The sequence below is a fragment of the Acipenser ruthenus genome, chromosome 27 (genome assembly GCF_902713425.1).
Source record: "Acipenser ruthenus chromosome 27, fAciRut3.2 maternal haplotype, whole genome shotgun sequence".
NCBI classification, from domain to species: Eukaryota; Metazoa; Chordata; class Actinopteri; order Acipenseriformes; family Acipenseridae; genus Acipenser; species Acipenser ruthenus.
Window position 1 is genome coordinate 22,241,629 of NC_081215.1, and position 23,751 is coordinate 22,265,379.

General features: G+C 36.0%; 1 protein-coding gene across 6 annotated transcripts in view; it reads right to left on the reverse strand.

The window, feature by feature from the left end:
* Positions 1-214: 214 nt before the first annotated feature.
* Positions 215-23,751, reverse strand: part of LOC117432193 (homeodomain-interacting protein kinase 3-like) — a 42,011-nt gene continuing 18,474 nt past the window's right edge. For 2 of the 6 annotated variants that reach the window (XM_059002342.1, XM_034053748.3), the window contains exons 3-16: positions 14,994-15,117; positions 11,180-11,299; positions 10,189-10,275; positions 9,735-9,919; positions 9,063-9,222; positions 7,946-8,060; positions 7,518-7,663; positions 7,270-7,397; positions 6,940-7,104; positions 6,462-6,764; positions 5,904-6,050; positions 5,332-5,576; positions 4,960-5,093; positions 215-4,660 (exon numbers count right to left, since the gene is read on the reverse strand). In XM_059002342.1, coding sequence (XP_058858325.1) covers positions 4,193-4,660; positions 4,960-5,093; positions 5,332-5,576; positions 5,904-6,050; positions 6,462-6,764; positions 6,940-7,104; positions 7,270-7,397; positions 7,518-7,663; positions 7,946-8,060; positions 9,063-9,222; positions 9,735-9,919; positions 10,189-10,275; positions 11,180-11,299; positions 14,994-15,117 — 2,527 coding nt within the window. In that variant the 3' untranslated portion in view covers positions 215-4,192. The remainder of the gene's footprint in view (positions 4,661-4,959; positions 5,094-5,331; positions 5,577-5,903; positions 6,051-6,461; positions 6,765-6,939; positions 7,105-7,269; positions 7,398-7,517; positions 7,664-7,945; positions 8,061-9,062; positions 9,223-9,734; positions 9,920-10,188; positions 10,276-11,179; positions 11,300-14,993; positions 15,118-23,751) is intronic. The other 4 variants (XM_059002340.1, XM_059002341.1, XM_059002339.1 and 1 more) reach the window with 4 other exon arrangements.

Genomic DNA, 23,751 nt, shown 5'->3' on the forward strand with positions numbered 1-23,751 from the left:
TGAAGATAAAATCAAGATTTACTATTTTCCATAAACAGCATGTATGTAGATGCATTTGCAAGATGTTCAGAATTGGAAGATGAAAATGTGATCTCTAGGCCTCTAAAAGCTCAATGTGAAACACTAATAATTTTCTCTCTTTCTAATATATATATAAATAATTACAAACACAAACTCAACCACTTGTTCATCAATGAAATAACATAACACATCATTTGCTGCAGCAATAGATATTTTAATTCAGAGTGAATGTTGACAATAATACACCATAAATTCTTATGTTGACACTCACCAAAATAGTCACCTGGAAAACCCGCTTTTTGTGACAAAGTACAGAAGGCTTGGTCACATTTAAAATCACTGAGAACTAGAGAGAAATACTATCGCAAACTGTAAGAGACATTACATCCATAAACATTTTCCCAGTCCTTATATTGTAAATATTGCACAGTGCAATTGCTAGATGGCAAACTAGTGTAGCATAAAATCAAAAGCTAAAAACTTTAAAATTAAAGCGCCACAGAATCTACAAATATTAAAACAGTAACAGTTCAAACTTACTAAAACCAAGCCTACATTGCTGTTTAACTCTAAACAGATTGTTCTATAACTTGCAGTGTGAATTAACTTGTGATAAAATTATCATGAAACACATAATTAGAAGCAATCAAAACAAGTAATTAGGACTTAGAGTAGCACATTTAGACCCTGAACAAAACGTAAGCATCTCTGAAGGTATACCACCAAATCAGATAGAAAATAATCCGCCAAACAAAATGAAATATTTTATATGGAAGTTAAAAACTGCAGTGTTTGGTTGTTTTTTTTTATTATTTATTTTTTACAATTAAATTCTTTCAAAATAGAAAATGTTAAAAACAACATCGATTTTTCAAATGGCGAAATTGGTAGATTAAATGGAGTTCAAATCAAACTGATTTCATGAAAATTTTAACCAAAATAAATACATTTAGCTAACATGGACATTTTGTGCAGGCATATTTGCTGGTAAGTTATATTACACAGGGATTGAAATACTGTTAACTGTACATGCACATTGGAACAGGCTGGAAGAAAATACATACACACCTGCCTGATTCAATGCATTTTTATATATAAATCCACTACCATAAGACCTCTTTGCACTAGCGCTGTTAAACTGTTTCCATGATGCCAACTACCGCTCTGGCCCCTTTGTTGCAGTGTGAAGTACAGTAATGCTCAAAGTTTGGCATTTTGATGAAATGTATTTACAAAAAATCTATTATCTTTAAGTTCATGGCTATTTTTCAATGGTGAAATAAAATAATAAATTATATATATTATATAGGATTCATTTGTCCATGAGCTCCCCTGATGCAATATGCTGATGGTTTAATCCCTGTGTGGATGCAACCCCAAGGAGGAAGGTGCTACAGTATGTGGCGACAGCCATTATTATGTGCATGGTAAGTGGCATGGCCCGATCCGGGAACTGTTTGCACATCAGTATTTCGATCCCTGGTACAACTATGAAGGAACACGATAAAGCAATTTTTGGTCAAGCTACCACATCAAGTGGCTTTATACATTACCATTCATTTTATTGGATTACTCTCTTATAACCCTACACTGAGCTCCACAACACCCCGCTGTCATCCGGGAGAATAGGCAAGCAGAGCTTCAGTCTTTTGAACCCCTGATGTCAGCACAGCTCCTCAAGGCACAACCACAGTGTGAAATAGCACTGTCCTCACAGTAATAAGGAACTGCAGTGGTCAAGAGGGCTTCTCAAAAAGGTTGGGTATATAAAAGCAAAATTAGGACTCTCAATTTGGTTTTCTTAGCCACCACTGAAGAGACTCTCCAGACGAGATAGCACAAAATTGCCACTGAACTGTTTAAAAGGACAGATAGCCATGTTGAATGTCTTCCGACACTTTCTTAATTTCTGTGTTAAAACACATGAGAAGAAATATTTTAGGGATAGAAACAAATTGCAAACAAAATGTCACGGACAATGGTTTGAACAGAACACTGCAATTTCAGTTCCAAGTAGAAAAAAGGGCTACTTAATAAACCTCCCGCAGCCCTTCCCAGATTAGCTTATTGACAGTTATACAAGTGCTGTTTAGTGGCATATTAAACATATGTGATCATGGCTAGCCTTTTTTTTTTTTTTTTTTTTTTTTACAACTTTGTACTATAAATTTTAGTTAATGTACTCGGTTGCAAAACTGCATGTTAGTACACAATTGCTTTACTGAAAAAAAGTTAAGTCAAATCTGCAAGCTACAGCTCAACATGTCTACACAATGCTAATATGATAACATTACAAAAATTAAGTTACATCAAGACATCCATTTATATGCAGTGATGAGCTCAAAGTTAATGAAGATAAATACTGATGCAAAAAAAAATTAAAATACACACACCCCAAAAATATAACAAATGCAACTAACTTCCATCATTTGCAATACAGTAGTCACAATGACACTCCAAACATTAAAGCAAAAATTAAATTAAAAAAACCACTTCAGGTAATTAGACTTACAGAAAGAAGAACACTAAGAAAGTACTAAGTAAATCACCTAATTTCACAGCTATTTGAAGTGGCAATAATTATATAGCAGCTTATCTATGATACATTCAAGATAAATGATACAAAGTATTCGCCCAAGAGTTTAACATAGCCTTAACCTCTTTAATTAATACTTTTTTATTATTATTATTTTTTTATTTTTATTTACCCCATCACTATAACTATAGTATACTTTATGTCTATGCAAAAAAATAGCTACCTTGCTCAGGAAATGGATGACAAAGTCTTTGGTGCTGCAAAAGCAACTTGACGCACATACCAGCAAACAAAAAAACATGAAAAAAAAACAGCATATATTTTTCTCCCTGACGGAATGTATAAAATAAGCAGTCGACACCAACAAGCTTAAACAAATGGTATATTAAAGTAAAAACAGATAAAAACTATCACATGCATAAATGAGAAAATTGCACACAAAGAACTCGCACCTTGTCAAGCTTCAGTACTAAATATTCTATTACTATATATATATATATATATATATATATATATATATATATATATATATATATATATATATATAATCTCAATCAAATACTGCATGGTTTGCTCAAGCTAAGATGAATCCATATCATAAAAATCAATTAGCTATATTTGCATTGTTTCTTTATAGTCAAAAGCCATGCCCACCACATTTCTAAATATTTCAGAAAAACCATTAAAAATCAGCAAACATGAAAACAAATCAACACCTATTTAGATTGTATTGCAGTTTCATTAAAACAGTACAAATACTGTTAGTTAAGTGTATACTAAATAGAAATTGATTATCAAATTGTAAGCAATACCCAACACTTGCTCTTTACACTAGATCATTCGGAAAACCTGAACAGCAAAGACCTGCTACAGCAAAGCATGCTGTTCTTAGTAAAGGAAAAGTTCGCTACTCCTCAAACTTACCACGCCAAACCCAAAATAAGCTTTAGTCTCGCTCTCTCTATATCTATATAGATATACAATAACAATCAGCAGATTGGAATTTCAAGTGCTGCAGTCCATTACATTAATATAAGTAGTAACATTAACAACCTCAAATATTTAAGGCACTATGGGTGGGAACAATTTACAACGAGCTGAGATTCTTAGGACAACAACATTAAGAGCAACATCTAGGAAACTTTCCGTTTTGTTTTCGCCCATGCAAGGAGAACACATGCAGTGTGAAGAACAGCCTTTCAGATAAGTGACTTGACATTTAAAACACCAAAAGACACAAGAAAATAAATAGATTACGAGTATGCTGTGGACGCTCTGTTGCTCTTTACACTTGTATACTGAATGGCTTCACAAATGAAGATGTGTCTTGCACAAGTTAGAAGGCGATATATAAAAATAGTAGGAGAGAAACTAGGCTTCCAATCCCATAATTCAACTGTTAAAGAGTAACAAGTTCTGATGAGAAGTATATCAAATGTCAAAACACATTAAAAGTGAGTTTTCAATTATTTTTAAAGCTCAAAAGTTTAAATTGCACCCAAGTCTACATGATTCACAAAAATATTTTTATTTTATTTTATCTGTTGTGCCATGGCTAGAATATATTAGAACACCATGTTTTTCTCTTAATCTTACCAAACCAAGCGTTTATATGCTAATGCACCCCATGGACACTCAAATGTAAGGGTACTGGCTAAGTTTTGTTGGGCTTAAAGGGAAGCCGGTGTAGGCAGGGGAAGCTGTGATGTATGAATGAGCCGGGAATATTGGTTTGAACTGGTTCTGGTGGATGGTAGGGGAAGGCAGCAGGCGATGGTTGATGCCCACAGTTACTTGGTGAACAATGCCATTGGGATGGGAGATACTGTAGGTTGCCGGCTGCATTACAGGCCTTGTAGTACATGGTGAAGCCAAGATGTGGGCGACAGGAGCTGCAGTGCAAAGTGGTGGAGGGTAGGGTAAAATCGGTTGGCCCCCAAATTGAGTACTTCCAGCCAGGTGAGGGTGAGCTGTACTGTGGCTGGGGCTCCCGTGAGGCAGCGTGAAAGTGTGACCATGTATTGTGGGAGGGATATACGCCTGCTGTCTCCTGTGGCCGTAATTTCCATTCCATTCCTGATGGCAAGAACCATAGTGCTGAACCTGTTCAAGAACAATTCAGATTGGATTTGTGTTAAAATAAGTTGAATGACAGGCTTAGTTTTTCCTTTTTGTTCTGACATGAGTTAATACATGATCCATCAATAAAAACAACTTTTTTTTTTTTTTTTTTTTAACTGAAATTAAAATGTATTATTAAAAAGTAATGTGAAAAATATAACAGAGATACAACTCATTCTTCATTAAACATGCTGTGACATTTCTTAATTGAAAAATAGTAAGTAATTATTATATAAATAATATACATATACAAGATAAATCATTGCTGGAATACAACATACTTGTCCAAAGTTCATGTGCTGTTGCTGGAATGCTGATGTCATTTTTTGCTGACGGTTAACTGCTGCAGAGTGGTGGTTTAATCTGGCAGGAGCGGAGCGGCCCTTGAATAAGGACTGACACGTGGTATCTAAGACTAAAAGTAGGGTCATATTAGTTGTGAAATTACACACTTTTATACAACTCATTACCTCTCTGTAGAAATCATTTCTTGAACAGGGACCCTGACAATAAAAACAATACTATCTACAGTTCATGTTTTTGCTACTTTTAAGAATTTAAATAGACAATTCCCTTTGTTGATCATTAGGGTCAGAAAATGTCCATATCTATGTAACACTTCCCTTCTGACGTGACAGAAACAGTTTATTTACCTGTATTTGCCACCCGCTCATCAGCAGTTGGGTTATTGTTTTGCACTCTCATTGGCGGCACCACCATGGTGCGGACAGCTGGCTGGATGGTCTCTGCGTCCTGCGGAGCTCTTGCTTCAGTGTTTTGGTTGGTATCTCCCAGAAACCGGCGCTCCATGAACGGACTATCGTTCTGTCCTGAAGAGTCAGATGCAGGGGAGCCGTCCACAGTGTCACAACCACTTTCTTGCTCATCATCAGACATGCTGGAACGTTCAAAGAAAAATAAATATAAAATAAATCTTTTCAGAATTTCTGTGTGTGCGCCTGCAGTGTGGTAGAACAGTGCTATCACAGTGACTGCTTGTTCTAACCACAGTCATTGGTGCACAAAGAAAATCAAATTCAATATGAGCAAGGATATGCCATTGTTTATTATATGAGGTTTAAGAATACTTTAAGCATGATAAAGCAAAAACCTAATGCTAGAAACTCAGTGCTCTATATTAATTCTTGGGTGTTTCTTCATCCCCCAGGTATAACTTAATGTCTTATTTTTAGTTTAAAAAACTGTTCCTAATGAAACACTTTACCTGTTTGGCCTTTTACAGGGGGATGGACTAGACTGGGCAGAGTTTGATGAACTGGTGCTCAGGGTGCTGTCAGGACTACTTAAAGAACACACACGGTCAATGTTTAGTGTGCTCTGACAGGCTTCACAATCCGGGCTGCCTTTACATCTAGAAACAAGAAGGGAATTCAATAAAGTAACTTGCAACAAATATTGTGCATTTTCATTGCTTAAACTGTCAGTTTAATTCAGCAAGTGCTGTTGGTTTAATTGCAATTTAAAATTATGAAACAAAATGAATAAATACGCATAAATATTAGGGTCTGCACTGTGGTGGTACTGCAAAGCAGGTGCAACTGACTGCATGAAGCCAAGTAAGCCAAATCCTAGCACAATAGGATCTTTATCTGTTAGTACCCAAATGTGATATATATAGTTTTTTTTTTTATAACAAAGTATACAACTACCATGATACACAAATACATGTAATATAATGCATTACATGGTGGGAAGAAAGGGGTCCACCCAGCTGTTGGCTAAATACAATGCACTGGAAAAGACTTGAGATCCCTATACTCACTCTCCCAAAGAGTGTCTCTGTGCCACCTCCTCGTCATCTGTATCGCTGCTAATGGAAATGACGCTGACCACAGGACTTGGAGAGTCAGCAATGATGATAGTCCGACGTTGCTTGTTAGAGATGGCCAAGTCAGAGTCCTGCACGACCGACGCCTTGCAGCAGCTCCTATCCTCTCTCTGTGGGCTGCCATTGTTCTGTCTTTCTTCTATACAACTTTCTGCTTCATCATTCTTTACATTGTCTGAAATCTTTGGAGACAGGCGTACCGAGTTCTGGGTATTGCTGTTATGGAAGAAATTACTCCTGTAAAAAAGCAACACACATCTGTGGGAACCAGTCGAAGATGAAGAAATACATGTGGCAAATCAGACATTGGGATCTTAACATTTATATACAAAATAAAGCAAAACGCACACAAAAATCAACAAAGAACTCAAACTTTATTTTAGATCGTTATGTCTATTGCGTCCTTACTTACCTGTTCTGGCAAGGTTTATTTCTTTTGTTAGCAGCTGAAGGTTGAGGCCATACAACATGGGCAATGCCTATACTTATTGGCTGGTGGGTGGGCATAGCCATTTGGTTGGTTAAAAGAGGTTGTGGCATCATGGAGTTATAATGGTTGCCATGGGGGTGTACATTTCTGTAAGAAAGAAGAATGGTCAGGTTTCACTTTCAGATTTTCACAACAATTACATTATTTTGTATTTAAGTATTAATCATTTCTAGCATTTTTTTATTTATTAATTAATTAATTATTATTATTATTATTTTTTTTTTTTAAATAAACCACCACAAGACTACATACCCCCAGTCTCCTAGTCTCTGTGGACCCGCCACATTGTCGGATGGCAGTGCTGTTGTGGAGGGAGCCACAGGAGTTATTTGCTGCCAGGCTGGTACCAGTATTTGCCGAGTTCGATTGGACCATGTCTGCTGAAACATACAATACATTCAAGTCAGCTGTTTCCTTAAGCTCCATTATTATATCTGCATACCAAATTATAATGTAATCTCTTTCACAACAACGACATGGTGAAAAAGATATACACTCACCTGAGTGATAACTCCTGGGCGAATCTGTAAGGGTTGTATTGCTGGGGCTTGCGTCACCAGTGGCACAGTATTTTCCATTCTGACAGCATATGCAGCAGGCTTGTTTGGGTTAGTGGGAATTCCCGCTAAAATGTGAACGACAACAGCTAAATATTGAAATAGTTAGTGTATACTATACCTTCGTAAAAATCTACAGCACACACATTGAATGAATCTTCAGTTTGGCACCTAAAAACTAAAAAATTTGTTTGGTATGAAGTATCGAAGTTATATAGGATAGGTTAATTTTGTGCTGTAATTGAAGTTAGGGGTCATACATGTTTATCTATTTAATGTTATCAAAGCTTCTATTTCACCATTAAAATTATTATCTTCCTTATCTTAAACGTATTTCGGACCAAAACAAAAAACAGCATATTCCATTTTACCTTGGATGGCCGGGGGACACAGGATCAATGTTTGCTGAAAAGAATCATTGCACCCAAACTGAGCAGTACCCGTCTGCAGCGACATCCCGCGGTGCATCACAGGTGGTGCTAAAGCCTGCAACAATCAAAAGAGGATGAGCATCAACAATGATCCAAAAAATAAATGGCTATTCATGCCACTTTAAATTGTATATTGTACAGTTTAGCCGGTGCACTCCATAAAGTCTCATAACCAAAGGGAAAAAAGGTGTTAAATATATACCCACTAGGTGGCATCACTGCTTCACCCAAATTATTACATATAAATTGAAAAGCAAGTATATACTGACAACCTTTAAGAAATATGCCTGTTGTTGGACCAATGCCTTACTAGGTTAATGTGTACTAATTCTTCAAGAAATCATGAAAATAGTAGGCTTAACCTCAACCATTTTTTAGGGGTAATGATCTGATCTCAGACAATAATGCTTAGTCTCAGAAAAAGACAATAGTAAAAGACTAAAAATAAGGCATACAAGGTCCAACTGGCAGGCAGCCCTACTCATTTCATGACACATTATAAAAAAATCTAATTAATTTAAATCCATGACTGATTACAATAGGCATGGTTGTCACAGTCATTTGGAGAAAAAGATGATTAAATAGTAAAACTACATTTTAAATAAAAATTTAAACAATGCTGTCTGATGATCAAGATATCAAGAGGCTATAGCTGTCACAGACAGATTGCCTTTATTTTACATGCTGGCCATATAATTAGTGTGGAGTTATTCTGGCGTATACCAACCAGACCAGAAATGCAGTAGTACTGCACACTGTTGAAGGAAAACAGTTACAAATACCTGTATCTGACTGCAATTGTGTGTCTTCCTCAAATCAGTGAAAAAAAAATGTATGTAGGAAGTGACCAAACAATTACATTACTAAGGAAGTGTTGGATGATAGCATGTTGCAGTTCTGTTTCTTTTTATCTTCATTGTAAAGAGTCGTATGTACAATTTTTTCAAAGAGTGAACAGAGGCATAGGGGAAGATGTAACTAGTAAAAGGTTTTAGGCTCAGCTCTAACCACTAAACAGTATTTCACACGCAAAATGAAACATGATCCCAATGCTTACTTGAGTGTGGACAGGGCCCATCTTATTAAAAGCCAGAGTCAGGTTTGCTGTATTGCCGGAGGTGACTGGTCTCATGAATGGTGTCTTGTTGCGATTGCTTAGATCGTATGTGTTTGACCGTATTCTGCAAACATCCATTACATGAAAACATGAATTGACACTAGGGGGGAAAAAATAAAAATAAAAAAAACAACATTAACATTTCTGTGTAGCACAAGTCAAATGAAGAAAAAAAAAAAATTAAAACAAGAAAATAGAAACAGCAGCATAATACAATGTAAGAATGGTTTTATAACCCCTCTTCCCCCCCACACACACACTTTAATGTAATGAAAATGAAACCACTATTTTTACTCACATAACAATTAGAAATGAGTAGTTGGCTCAAGGGAACCTTCATAGCCTTTCTTTAATTCCTTATACCTTATTAATTATAGTATGCAACTTGTCTTTTGCAATTGTGCAAAATAATCAATTGGCAAAAAGGGTGAAGTTTCTAACTCCATAAGGAGAAATCTATTTTTTATTTTTATTTTTTAACGCTACCATCTGTGCTTCCACTGGGTAGTTGGAGGAATCAAGCAGAAAACAAAACACATTCTGAGCAAAAACTTGTAAACAGGCTGCAAACAGGATATCCAATTGCACAAATAAAATTATCCAGAAACCTACTGGTTGCTATGAGGAAAGTCTAAAAGGTGATGCATGGTGACAAAAGGGTGGTTCATGCTGTCTGCCGGAGTCATTCTTTTATCTGCGTCAATCAACAACATTTTCTTCAACAAACTGACAAACTCTCTGCGGTCTGCCTTCTCTGCTAGCAAGTCACTTCCTTCTAAATCCATGACCATGTTCACCTGGCGAAAGAAGAAACGATGATTATTATTATTATTATTATTATTATTATTATTATTATTATTAGCAAGCAAGCAAGCAAGCAATCAATCTATACCAGAGGTAGAAAGAAACAAATCATGAAGTAAAATGGATCTGGCCAGTGGTTAAAGCAATGGCAATATTGGCAAGGAAGGGCTGTAGGTTCACGCCTATACAACATATAGTATAACACACTGTAGTAATTGCCAGCTTCCACTCAAAAAACACCCATAGCCATCTATTCACTTACATGCGCAACATCATCCAAACAGCTGAAGATATACTTCCTGGCTTCTTTTGACTTCATCCCCGTCTCTGTCTCATGCTCCTCTGTTGTCTAAAGAAACATAAAAAGTTTAACAAGGGTAAATGGCCAATTTCCTTGGAACAGTAAATTACAATAGCCTGAAGGGAATTGAGGGGCATGTTATTATGAACTACTGTGCTTGGAATAGAACAGCTGTGGCTTAAAACCAAGCAGAATAATAAGTTTGGTGATTCAATTCCAAGCGGCAGAAGCAGAGTGAAGATTTTAAAATATTATAATAAGGGCTTCTGTTTTTTGTTTTTTATTAATTGTATTTTTCGGTGCTTATTTTTTAAGCTATTTTTTAGTTTTATGTAAATCGTTTTTCGTTTTTTATATACTGTATGAAAAGAGTTTTCAGTTACTTTCCAAAATACTTGAACATTTTTTTTTTGTGTCAAAATATGTATAGTAGTAACTCGACAGTACTTGCACACTTAAGTTGTACCTTCTTTCGTTTGCAGTCTTCCACAACGAAATCCCTATGGTCATGGGCACATTCTTCTGGGGTTTTTGTGTGTAGGCATTTTTGTACATTTCGCCACAATTCTGTTTTAAATTATCTGTATCTTAACTGTAATACAGCTTTAAATCCCGCCTCCATTCCTGATTGTAATCTTGTTTTAAATCTTGCAAGCAGAGTCTCCAATAGAAATGTAGGAATGTGCTGTCACTCAGTAGATGGGGTGGGTCACAAGTCAGGAAGGCGGGACATTGCCCAGCACTAAGAAATGTATTTATTATTATTTTTTATACCTCCGGTGTTTATTGGCTATCCACCGATTTCATTTGCTTTGTATTGGGGGCGTTTTATGGGGTTTTATCAGTTAAAACTGAAAATCAGAAGTCCTAATTATAATGCTGACAGCCAAACGCAGGATAAAGCAGCTTCTAGTTTTTTTAATTTGGAGATACTTTAAAAAAAGTACCTTACCTTAAGTCTCCATCTTGAATATGGTGAATCTGACTCTCTACAAAAAAACCTTGATGTCTTCGTCCCCACATTCAACACCTGGTCCCCAGGTAACCCTTGGGTCTGAGAAATATATCGAATCTGGGGGGGAGATGTGTAAAAAAAAAATGGGTTCGTTAGAATGGGTGAACATGGATTAGCTGAACAGACCTCATGAATGATTCAACCACGTGCTTGAACTATAACATGAATATTTTCAATGAGGCTTTCTAATCCGCTCTCATTTCAGTAATATATGCCCCGTGACAACTGCCATCCTTAGCATCTTCAAACAAAAGCTGCAAAATAATTTCATTTATATATTAAAAGGTTTTGTTGGAAAAGGGTTTCTGGATTTAGGACATTGACAGAAACTCGTTATATCTATAATGACAATTCTAAACTGTATATACAATTAGGAGAGCTGTAAAATGGAAACAAGCTAAATAGGCATGCTAGCGATCTGCAAATAGCAGCTACACGTTTTATTAGCTCAAGGCAAGGCATTGTGCCATTTTGACGCTGGTGACATCAAAGTGTTAGAATGAACCTCCATTAGCAACATTCTGTGAGCCTGTATCCAAGCCTGTATTCAGAGCGACTTAACCAAGTTGGTATTCCAAGCCTCCTAGCTATCTCTCCTAGCCATAGGCCTAATCCATCGTTTCACATTCTGATCGTTCGTTCTGTATAAGTTGCTATAGTTGCTATGTAATGTTAAAAAGTATTCTCTGAAGTGTACTGGTTTCCCATTATGAAATCAGGCCACACTGCTTCACAGTACACAGCAATTACACCATTATCTACAGCATTTGTATTAACATGGTGATCATTGGAATGAAGATTAAATGGGGCTGGGGCTCTAGCAAAGCAAGTTACTATTGGGTACTACTGAATTATTAATGGTTGTAACAAAATAGCAACAAAATTTGATCAAAAGAATTTCTGTACAGATTAAGGTTCTTTGGAATGGTCTATTTTACTATGCAAACTGCCATACTAATGCTATAAAAAGTAAACTCAAAACATCTAAGCGTTTCTTTTTTTAAAGAGTATAGTTGCATGATCACTAGATGAAAGCTTTTTAAATATTATAGGTAAGGATACGATTGTGTCACGGAGGTCACGGAAATTGTGAAAATCGTAAATTTGAATAAAAGTCTGCGAAATCTTGGAAATGGATGTAAAAACACATTTGGTAAGGCACTGCCTTTATTTCCTTTAAAAATGCAGTATGTCATGCTCTGAAACTACAAATATGTGAGTATCTGTAAATTGTTTGGTTGTGTATGCACGCAGCAATTATGTGTAGCTATGTAGGTCAGCTAATGAGATTTGTATCTTGTAGCTGAGCGAGCATGTAAATGAAGACAGATCGTATGTTACTGTAAACTCTTGGTTGTGATCTTCACACATACAGTGCTTGTTCATTTGAAAGAAAAGTGGGCTTGCATCTTCAAAAAATATTAATACTTACATTTTATTACATTTACATTTTATTTCTTGAAACTTTTTTTCATACAATAGTGTAGTGTACCCAAGTAGTCTGTTGAAAATAAATACTCACTTTCTCTAAAACTAAACATTGCTAAACAAAATACTTCAGACTGCCATTGAACATTACGGTGCCTCCCTGCATGATCTGACTTATTTTTAAAAGGGGCAGTGCTCTGTAGGCTACTCAGAAACAACCAATTTAAACATCTTGTTCTTATTATTGAAGAAAAAATATATACTGTTTCATTTTGAACACGGTAAAAACAAATTATTTTACATGTTGATTTTGTATATATATGTACATTTACGCCAGAGGCGCACAGAGAAATAGGAACACAGTTTATTTCAGATACCGTCTGTTTTGCTACGCAGCTGGTGTGAAAGCCTGCATCGTAAAGTACTGTAACCCCTCCCCCAAAATAAAAAAAAGATTATGTTGGTGTGAAAGTTTTGTACTCTAAAGTATTATTATTATTATTTTATTATTTATTTCTTAGCAGACGCCCTTACCCAGGGCGACTTACAATTGTTACAAGATATCACATTATACATTGTTTCACATTATACAGATATCACATTATTTTTACATACAATTACCCAATTATACCGTTGGGTTTTTACTGGAGCAATCTAGGTAAAGTACCTTGCTCAAGGGTACAACAGCAGTGTCCCCCACTGGGGACTGAACCCACAACCCTCCGGTCAGGAGTCCAGAGCCCTAACCACTACTCCACACTGCTGCCCTACAGTAACATTTAAACTTGTCAGCAGTCAAAAGCAAAAGTATTTATATTATTGGTTTTGGTAATTTATTAAAACACACTCTTGTGGCTTTCAGTTGGTGTTTAAAATCACTACAGCAATATGAAATGACACCTTTTCATTTGTCTGTAAATTAAATCCTGCTGATGAAAGTAGGGCACAACAAATGGAACCCTGCTTGGGTTTAAAAATATATTCTGCTGGCGTGATGAAATAAGAGCCTGTACTGGCACACAAGTGCCTAATGGTCAGCAAACCAGCAGAGCACTGTAATTCCAGCAGTCTTATTATGCTGTACCAAGTGCGTGGCCAAGAGTTCAGAAACCTCCACCATCTCTGAAAATCACAGTTTAATAACAAAGCATTTCTCTGCTACTGCACCTCAAACCTGACCTGAAAGACCAGCCATCATTTTCATCTTGAATCTATTTAAAAAAGTCACTTGCCACTTTAAGCTGCAGCTGTGGGAAAAATATTCACTGCAGAGCAATGAAACTTGTCAGGAAGAGGAACCATAAAGTTGTCATTGCATTCGCTGCTTAATGGCCTCCAAAATCCAAAAGGGGATCACTGAAAATATTTAAAAAAGCCAAAAAACTGTTGATGCTTTCATTTGACATGTCTCTTAGACACCAACATATATATTGTACACAGTAACACAAAAGCTTTGATTTCATTTTACATTGGGAGACAGATTTACAGCCCCAATGTAACATCTACAGTAATAAAGGTGGCAATGCTAATACACTATCAGCTGTCTGCCAGATCAGAGCAAATACTGCCCATCCAGACATGCAGCTCTTGCACTATTAGTGGGACCATAAGTCTGAATCTCAACTAATCTCAGGCAGTGCGGGATGTGCTCATCAGCACTGTGTTCCACTGCATCTGCGCATAATGCACTAGGGGTACAGCCAGCAACATTTCCCAACAGAGCGTGTCTTTCAAAGAAATGGAGAAAGACTTTAAATGAAAACTCTTGCTTTAAAAAGGCTTTGTAGTTTCTAGAGAGAGCAATGTATGTGGTGATCATGAAGGCAGACTGGGGCTAAAAATGTTACTTAGTAGATAATCATCATTTTAGACTAGCACCAGACTAGGAAAAGCAGAGCTTTACTGCTGCTGGTTTATGGTATAAATGATGAGACTAATAAAATTATGATGTAAATGTAGTACAAGTTTAAGAAAATATCTACTGTACACAGTTTATCAGAGCAAATGTTCAATAGCTCATAATCATTTGTTTTGCTGAGCACAGTAACAGTATGCTGTTCAATTTAACATTAAATATGATAAAACTTACCTACCAATGCTAGTCAAACAAGGATTTACTGTATTGTATTGCTTTAGTCTTCCATGTCTTAATGAGGAGCTCAAAATCACTCAGAAGCTGATACTGCCAACTATAGAAGCAGTCAGAATTATTATAAGACTGGACAACAGCTGCCAACTTAAGCAGCTCTAACTACAGAAAGGGCTCCCAGTTTTATTCCTCCCTGGATTCTAAGCCTTACTTCCCAATGAACTGATACAATACCTGATCATATTCCAGTGCTCCGGGATATAGCGGCCATCCAAGAAACAGCTCTGCAATCACACACCCCAGCGACCACATGTCTATGGCTTCACAAAATGTCAACCCCAAAATAATCTCTGGCGCTCTGCAAAATTAGAACAAAAAGAAAACACAAGGTTTAATTTAATACAAGAATATGACTTCAATCCAAAAAAAAAATTAGGTTTTTGAAATGTACTATATTAAAAAAAACCCTGGTAAAATAATTTTGATCTGGGACTTAAAATGTATTTGTGAAGGCCTCATTAAATAAATAAATAAATACACTTTTGATAGCACAAATCAATAACGTTAAGGCTTTTTAAAATCAAACACGATTGCACCAAAAATGGCTTTCCAAACACAGTTTCTCTCTGACAAACACCAAATACTACAATTTGTAGCAGCTGTTACTATACTTATGAAGCTACTGAACAATTAACCACAGCAGGATGGTTTCTATCCAATGACAGTTTAAATCATTAATGAAGGCAACTGTTGCACACAGCAACAGAAAACACTGCCTTGAAGGCACCTCTAACCTTAGCAGAGAAAGAAGCATGTGAAATAAGATGCCTGAAAGCAAACAGATGGAGAACAGAAGGGTAGGAACAAACACCCTTGGTGTCCCAGCACTGTCTGCCAGGCTATTACAAGAAAAATAGAAGGAAAGAAAAAAAAACTACTTGCCTCTTAACATTACTGTATCCCCCCTTGTCTATTTCATACCGTAGCCTAATTCATATAGAGGTACAGCATAGAAAATGTCTTTGCAATATCTGTATATTGCTAATTGAGGAATTCATTGCAACCAAAGAAACAACAGATCTTCAATTACAGTTTAACACTCCCAGTGCTAAAAAGATGTATGAAAATTGATTTCAATACCATAGTTAGCACTCCTTTAGGAATATAGTACAGCCATTTTAAACATAATTGAAGCCGGACTAACCTACTGTACCAACACATTTTTGCGTAGCTGAGCAATTAGCTAATGGATGAAGCATTCTCTTCAAGAAAGTGTGTGCGTGGGGAGAGCAAATCACAAACAAGAAAAATAAACTTTAGTCCTGAGATATGAGGTAGCCTACTTCACATTGAATCCCGGCCTCAAGGTTTATATTCTTGCTATAACATTTGTTGTACAGTGAATTACTACAATCCATAAAGCCAATGAGATCCTTCCAGCCTGCCTTCAGTATTTGTAGCTCAGTTAATTGTGTATCGTTTTTATCACTACTCTGAATCAAGCGTTTTAAAGTGAGATTTAATAACCCAAAAATCAACTAAGTTATTTCATATTTTAGACAGTTATATTTCATTCGTAAAATCAGTACAGTAATAACAATTTTCAATATCCCCAGAAGACCAAGCAACTTTATCCAAAAGAGGGGAGGGGAGGGGTGGCCATGCACTGGCAACCTGTTAATGATTAAAAATATCACTGAGCTGCTAAAGTGCTGATAGGCAAGTGGGGAAAAAAATATATAATTAAAATAAAAGCCCAAGGAGACTGGTCTGCACAGTTTTCTTTTTTTTTTAAAAAAACTGAAGAGACTTCTGTGATGCAATATCCTTGAAAATCATCTCTCATGTTCTGCCTGTCTGAACAACTAGGTCTGCATTATGCAGACGTTCACAGCCGCAATAAATCTGGTATCGCCTTGGATAAAGAAGCCTGCCAAATAAATAAATAATAATCTGACAACACATTTATTTGTTTGTGAAATTTCTAAGTCAGCAGATTTTCAGGCCCCCGTTTCAGTCATTTGAATGAGCCAACACTAAACCAAGCTTGCCGTGTCACATTTTGAACTTGGGAGTTACAGTAAGGGTTAGTATTATTGAGAGAACCTCAGAATACAACACTTACTGTAAAGAAACTGTCACATAGAGACTGGTCTGTATAATTAATATGGCCAGAGGCTATAACAACGTGGCAACGAAATAGTTATTGTTCACTGGACACCATCTACAGTATAAGCAAACTATTGGTAGAATACATTACAATGGTGTACCAACTATAATCACACACACCAACTTTTTCTTGCATGTTAGGATTATCCTGCTTAGAAATGGCTGCAAACTGTAGCATGCCTCTTTAAAATGTTGGAGCCCTTTCTGACAGTCAGAATGATGTTCCTCATAAGGTGATGAATTGCAGCTTGCAAACAGACTTGCCTTAGAAGTACTGTAGACCACACATTCTCATATGGGAATTTTTTGCTGCAGGCTAACTAACGGATCAAAGGAAAGGGAAAAAATGTAATGGAGAAACTCCAAGTCCCTCTTTTTAACTTTAACTTTCAAAATGTGCAGAGGTGACTAGTGCGGTTTTGACAGCTTTTGCCAACAGATCAGAAGACGCATTCTTTGCAGTCAAACTGCTCATTTGTTACTTTATATGACCAAAGCTGTTTAAAATCTCTACTGTATAGTAAAAAGTCTTGGGTATGATCCAATTTCTAAATTATTTCTACATTTCTGAATGGCATACTGTATTTACATACTGTACAGCTCACTGCATGACAGATTTTAGACATTATCAGTCTTACAAAGTTTAGGCTTATAAATGTATTTGAGATTAAGATGAACAAAAACGATATATCATGTATGTATTTACTCATTCAAAAATAATCCAGTTTAGTGAGAAAAGTCAATAACACCATCACCATTAACTTTAAGGCAGTAGTGAGGATTTGCTACCTACCTGGGACGTAGGTAGCAAAATGGTCTTATAATAATTATAGATATAAAAATTAAAAAAATAAACATCTACCTACTGTTTTAAATAGACTGAATATCCCAAACTATCACATTGTAGGCCTATATTTAAATTAGAAAGTATTTATTGAAACCACCTTGTGCTCAACTAAGTAATGGAACTAATTCCTTGTTGAAATGTATTTAGTTTTATCCTTAAGTTCTACAAGAATGCAACCATATCTGTCATCTACGCATTTGATATGCCATCAGTACAGTTAACCAGGTTGTGTTTCATCAGTGCAAATTAAGTGGTACGAAATTATCCTCTTGACTGAAATTTCAGTAACTAACAAATCACACACCTATAAAGACTGCGATTTAAAAAAAACACAAATAAAAAGGAACGTGTGCGACATTATCGATGAATCCTGCATTGTACGGCCTTATAAAATTATAAGGTTACAATCACAACCAAGCTGTTTTGCAAATGAAAGCTAATTCCAGCATTAATCAGTTTGTTCATAAATATGTCAGCGCGCACCTTGCCTTTTCACTGCATTTTAAAGGCTGTACAATTTTGAAGAAAAACAGAATAAGGGATATCAACCAAGAAAAAAAAAAAAAAAAAGCTGACATTAGTTAGCTATGTGTGTAAGTTAGTTTGTATAACATGGTTTGTTAAAACACACGTTTCACTAGTTAAACAGGAGAAGTACACAAGGTAGCGATAATCTATTATAAAAAGATTTATAGCTATCATTCGTACTGATAAAATAAGTTAGACGTTACTTGGTTCATGGTAACGTTATGCTAGCTCTTCGCTCCTGTTTCCCCTCCCCCAGTGTCAGAATTTTGATAAAGTAATAATGTTTTATCTACCTATTGTGTTAATTTTTAGCGTGGGTGAAACCAGGGTTAACATTATTTAAAAAAATGGAGCGGACATTCTCCATGACAGGATTAAATTAGCATTTTAGAGACATAATATCCTGTTAGGTCATTGTCTGTTATCTTATAAAATCGTAATGTTTTTAACAGTTATTTAATTTTACTTTTGGTCTATAAAATAAACTTCATACCTTGAAATTGTATCCACGTTGTTCTGGAAGTGTAGGTATGTGTATTCCACTCTCCAAACAATACGATTTGCATTGTGTGCCTCGCACATATCTACATAGGGAGGTACAAACCTCAGTCATCTACAAATAGGGAAGCTCTATTAGCAATGGTTTCCCGCGTCATGAAAGATTAATGTAAGTATTAAAAAAATAATAAAATACTGGTAATTGTGTACGTGTTCTTAGGGTCGGTCACAAACTGCCGCGTTTTATGCTACTGCATGAAAATAAAAACAAACTAGTAGCAAATTAAGAGTTTTGGGTAGCAAAATGCTACCAAATATACGTTAACTTCAAGCCTTGCATCTGGGGAGAGTTAATTCAAAGCAGCACTGGTGCTGCACTATTAGAAAGGATTCATAAAAATGTAGTCATAGGGTGTACTGTACAATAAAAGTCTCTCATCTTATTTGAAGTTGGAAAAATAATGAATGTTATCCATGTATTTCTCTAAGAGGCTATATACACCCTGCAATGACAGCATGCATAGCAAAATTCCACTACTGAAAGCTCTATCCACCACAGACCCTCAATGTTTCTAGAACAAGCCTGTAGAGTGCAACCACAATATATTTGTATGCATCATAGCATTACGTTGTAGCTCAAAAAAAGAGCTTGCAAATTACTCTACAGTTAAAAAAATAAAAAAAATAAAAAATAAAAAGTGGGTTTTGCTGCTAGCCAACTTCAGAACATTAGACAGGGGGCATGCTTATGAACAACTACTGCTAATTTGTGTATACCAAAAACTGCAAATATGGATCTTTCTTTTTTTTTTTTTTTTTTTGCTTTAGGTTGGATTCATTTTCCATTAAGCCAGCTTTTATTTATTTATTTTTCTCCCCGTGAGTTCACTTTAAATACAGTGTTTCAAGTAGGAGTTTAGTACTATGGGAGCCAGGGGCTGATTCTTGTGAGTCAGTGGAGGTGGTAATCAAAAACACAATACTCAGCAGGGACACAGAACATGGGAGGTGATGCCTTTAATAACAGGATGAGGTAATCCTCCTCAGTCTATCAGCACAGTGAGGCAATTGCTATCAAGGCATTATTACAGGAGTGTTTGTATATTACATAGTGTGGATCTAAATGCTACTGAAATGTATGAGAGCTTTAGACTGCAGGTTTTAGGTTCCAACACCAAAATGATCACAGCATACCAAGCTATGAATGGGCATTTGGCCAGATGCTGTTGTTAAAAGGTACACTATCCAAGTCAACACCAAAACCTCCAAGGTGTAATTTACAGTAATACTTCCAACTGCATCAACACTGACAGGAATATTTTCAAACAGGTTTAATATGGCCCAAATTTGTTGAGTGCAACAATATCTGTTTAAAGCTTGATTCTTATACATAATTATTTATGGGTAACATTATTATGAGATTAAGCATTGACATTTAATTAATTGCGATAATCTTTTCTACAACCTTTGCGTAAACGTCATTATTAAAACTAATCTGCAGCGATTAAAATGTTCTACTGTTACACTGCCTCAAGAGCTTACTAAACTACTAAAATCAGACACAGAAATGTACAGGGTGATTAGAAAGTAAGTTTACCACATCGGTGATATGGTGATTTGATCTGGTAAACTTACTTTCTAATCACCCTGTACATTTCATGGATATTTAAATCAATCTTTTGTCAAACACCATAATAATTTTACTGCAATAGTACAAAAAACAACTTCTAGAACAGGATCTGGTTCATCCGATATACTGTACATTCAATGTTTATATTAAATACAAAGAATTAAAAAAGGAGAAAAAAAAAAGAAAAAAGAAAGGCTTTTCGTTTTCCAAATGAGTGCTACTGCCCAACTGGGAAAACTACTTCATGTAGTTGAGTTTAAGAACATCATGTACTATTTTCATTCCAACATATTTTCATCACCCTGCTAAGAGAAATGGCAAGCATGAAAGGTTTCCTTTCCTCCACAGCACGCAGTATAAACCACTCTGATAATTAACCTTAGACTGCTTGTTATTACATATAAACAGCAGGGTTTCTTTTCATTTTATAGGTTCAAAAATCCAGGTGTGCCCCAGGTACTTTGTAACTAAGAGAGCAAGTCTGATTTACAAGGATGAGCTCATGCTTTAAAAGTGGTGTGTTTAACAACTTCAGTGTGCTGCTTCAACTTCATTCCGTTTACCAGGATAGGAAAACGGAGCCCAAGCATAAGCTGTAATGTTTCAGGAGGAGAACATTACCTCATGGCCAGGCCTTGGTTCTCACAAGTAGAATCAACAGAAACAGCTGCACCCACCATTGTCTGCAGCACAGCCTTACCCTGCAAACTTCAGAATCAGTATTCTCTCTGAGTATGCTATACTTGGTGCTCTTCACCTACAGTTTTTATTTTTGGTCACGTGGTGTCCCTTTTAATTTATATTGAGACTACTCAGTTTCTTAAACTCTTGGAAAAGCGTTGATTGGGGGGGAAAAAAAGGCAGCTCTATTTTTTTTATTCAAACTGAACACAAAAAGCAAGTTCAGTTAAATTGCTTTTCCCAGATTTAACATCTTAATGACTCGTTGCATAAATGTTATAACCTGTTTTGCAAATAGTTTCCCCTTAATTACGATTTAATTAAACCAATTTAACTTCACTCGCTGTTTGAGTTCGGTTTGAATTAAAAATAAAAGTTTTGGGAGAAAAAACTAAAGTGAACTTGTTTCACAATCAACACTTATCCAAGAGTTTAAATGAATGGAGACGGCGAAAAAAATAAATAAATAAAATTTCAAAAAGACATCACGTGATCAAAAATAAACAAAGAACCCTAGCTATAATACATACATACATACATACATACAGTACACATTTTAAAGAAAATGAAAATAATTCAATTAAAATGTGTACGTTAGATTCCATTTAGGCAAAGCCACTTCATCACTAGCAACTAAACAAAAGGAAAAACACCTATCGATTCTGTAGTTCTAGAACTTACACTTGTGCACAACAAAGGAACCTCAAAACTACAGCGTATTATATTTTGATAAGTTTATTGCAAGAACCGCCTAACTATTCCATTCCACCCCCACCCCACTCCATGCTTGTTGAATCAAAGCTTGCAGGTTTTTTTTTTTTTCAGCAACCCACCAAACTTCTCCTGTAATGCAATCCACACATCTCAGCTGCTACTTAAATTATTCACAGGCCACAGCGTTGGCTCCACTTTGCAGTGTTAGACACTCACTCAGCTAATGGCATAGGAGCTGGAAACAGTGCCAATTGCTAATGAAAATGCTAAAGTATATAGAGAGAGAAAAAAGCTTCATTTCAGGAACTATTCTGTGCTGATGAGCTTGACACATGCTCCAAGAGCTTTTAAATCTTTGGTTTTGGTCATAGTTTTCCCTTTACAAGCCTAACAATTGTGAACTGTAATAACAAGATGGTCCACTTAGCCCTGTCAGATTATATATAAAAGCAACAAGTGTCTTTAAATAAATAAAATGAGAGAGAGAGAGAGAGAGAGAGAGAGAGAGAGAGAGAGAGAGAGAGAGAGAGAAAACGCCTAATAAAACAATCTGGTTTGTACGGTACAGGTAGGTAACGTAGTTCACTAACTACAGTAGAGATGGAGGTTGCAGAAGCATTTCATAAAATGTGGGGGAACATTAAAACCTAAAATAACCTCTGAACTAGATGCATTTCGCCAAATAGTAGAACAAGTTGACTGAGGAAATTTGACATTTCTGTTTCAGAACTCCCACTCACAAAAATCCAAATATGACTAATTGCATTTCCTCTAGGAAGTCAGTTTGTAACACATCCTTTATCAAAATGACTCTTCTAATCAGCGTTCCCTCTAAGGCTAAAATGTGCGCATTTTTCGCAATAACTGGCAACAACCTTCGCAATCAGTTTACTAACTTTCGCAAATTATTATCATAAATATCAGCCCTTAAAATCGAGACTCCAACATCGAGGTAAACCTAACACAGAAGTACAGTTAGTGAATTTATTCCCATTAGTACTGGGAAATTACTGTAGTAAACAGCCTTGCCCTTATGAATGTGCCAGCACTGTATCCCACAGTACAATCAGAGACCATTGTAGATAGTCTATCCCTACCAATTTAATCTCTATTTAGGCTATATTTTGACCTTTGTGTTCCATGTGGTGGCAAATGACTGCTTTAGTTTTTTTTGTTTTTTTTTAAAACTACACATACTGAAACCATCTGTTTAAAGTTTACAAGTTTAAGTCATGCTACATGGACATTTGATAGTCCAGCCAATTACTGGAAAACCAGGCTGGGACCATCAGCGCTGCAAGATTAAAATCAGCAAACATAAAATATAACGTGCTTGTTTTGCCACAAATCAATTTTCTATGGCCATTGAAATACGTTAATACAGATGAGCACACTGCATTTGTATTGCAAGTATGTACATAGTGTACATACCCAGATTGTAATTTAAGGAATTTTAGCATGATCAGCAGCTACAGTATTAGGTACTGTATTCTATTTTTTCACTGTTGTGTAGTATTCTGGATATTTGTCTGCATGTGGAACAGTGGAAAATTAAATTCCACTTTCGTATAAAACAGGATACTTCAGTATTTGCGCATGTACAGTAAACATACTGAATGCCTGCCTGGTAGTGGTCGGTAGTAGTGGTCAAATTTAACTAAATTGCTAAACTTTTTCCCCCAAAGCTAAATAAAATGCACTATACCGCATGCTGCATCATGTTTATCATGGCACCATAGAGTTTAAATAAACTAAAAATCGTAAAATAGACAGTGGAGAGACAGGAGAGGCCATACCTTGGTTACACAATTTCTATGTTGAATTTTAGCTCCCTAAAATAGATACACATTTTTTCTACAACAGTATTTGGATCACTCAATGTCAGGTACAACAGAAAGAAACCGAGATATAGTATGACATATACA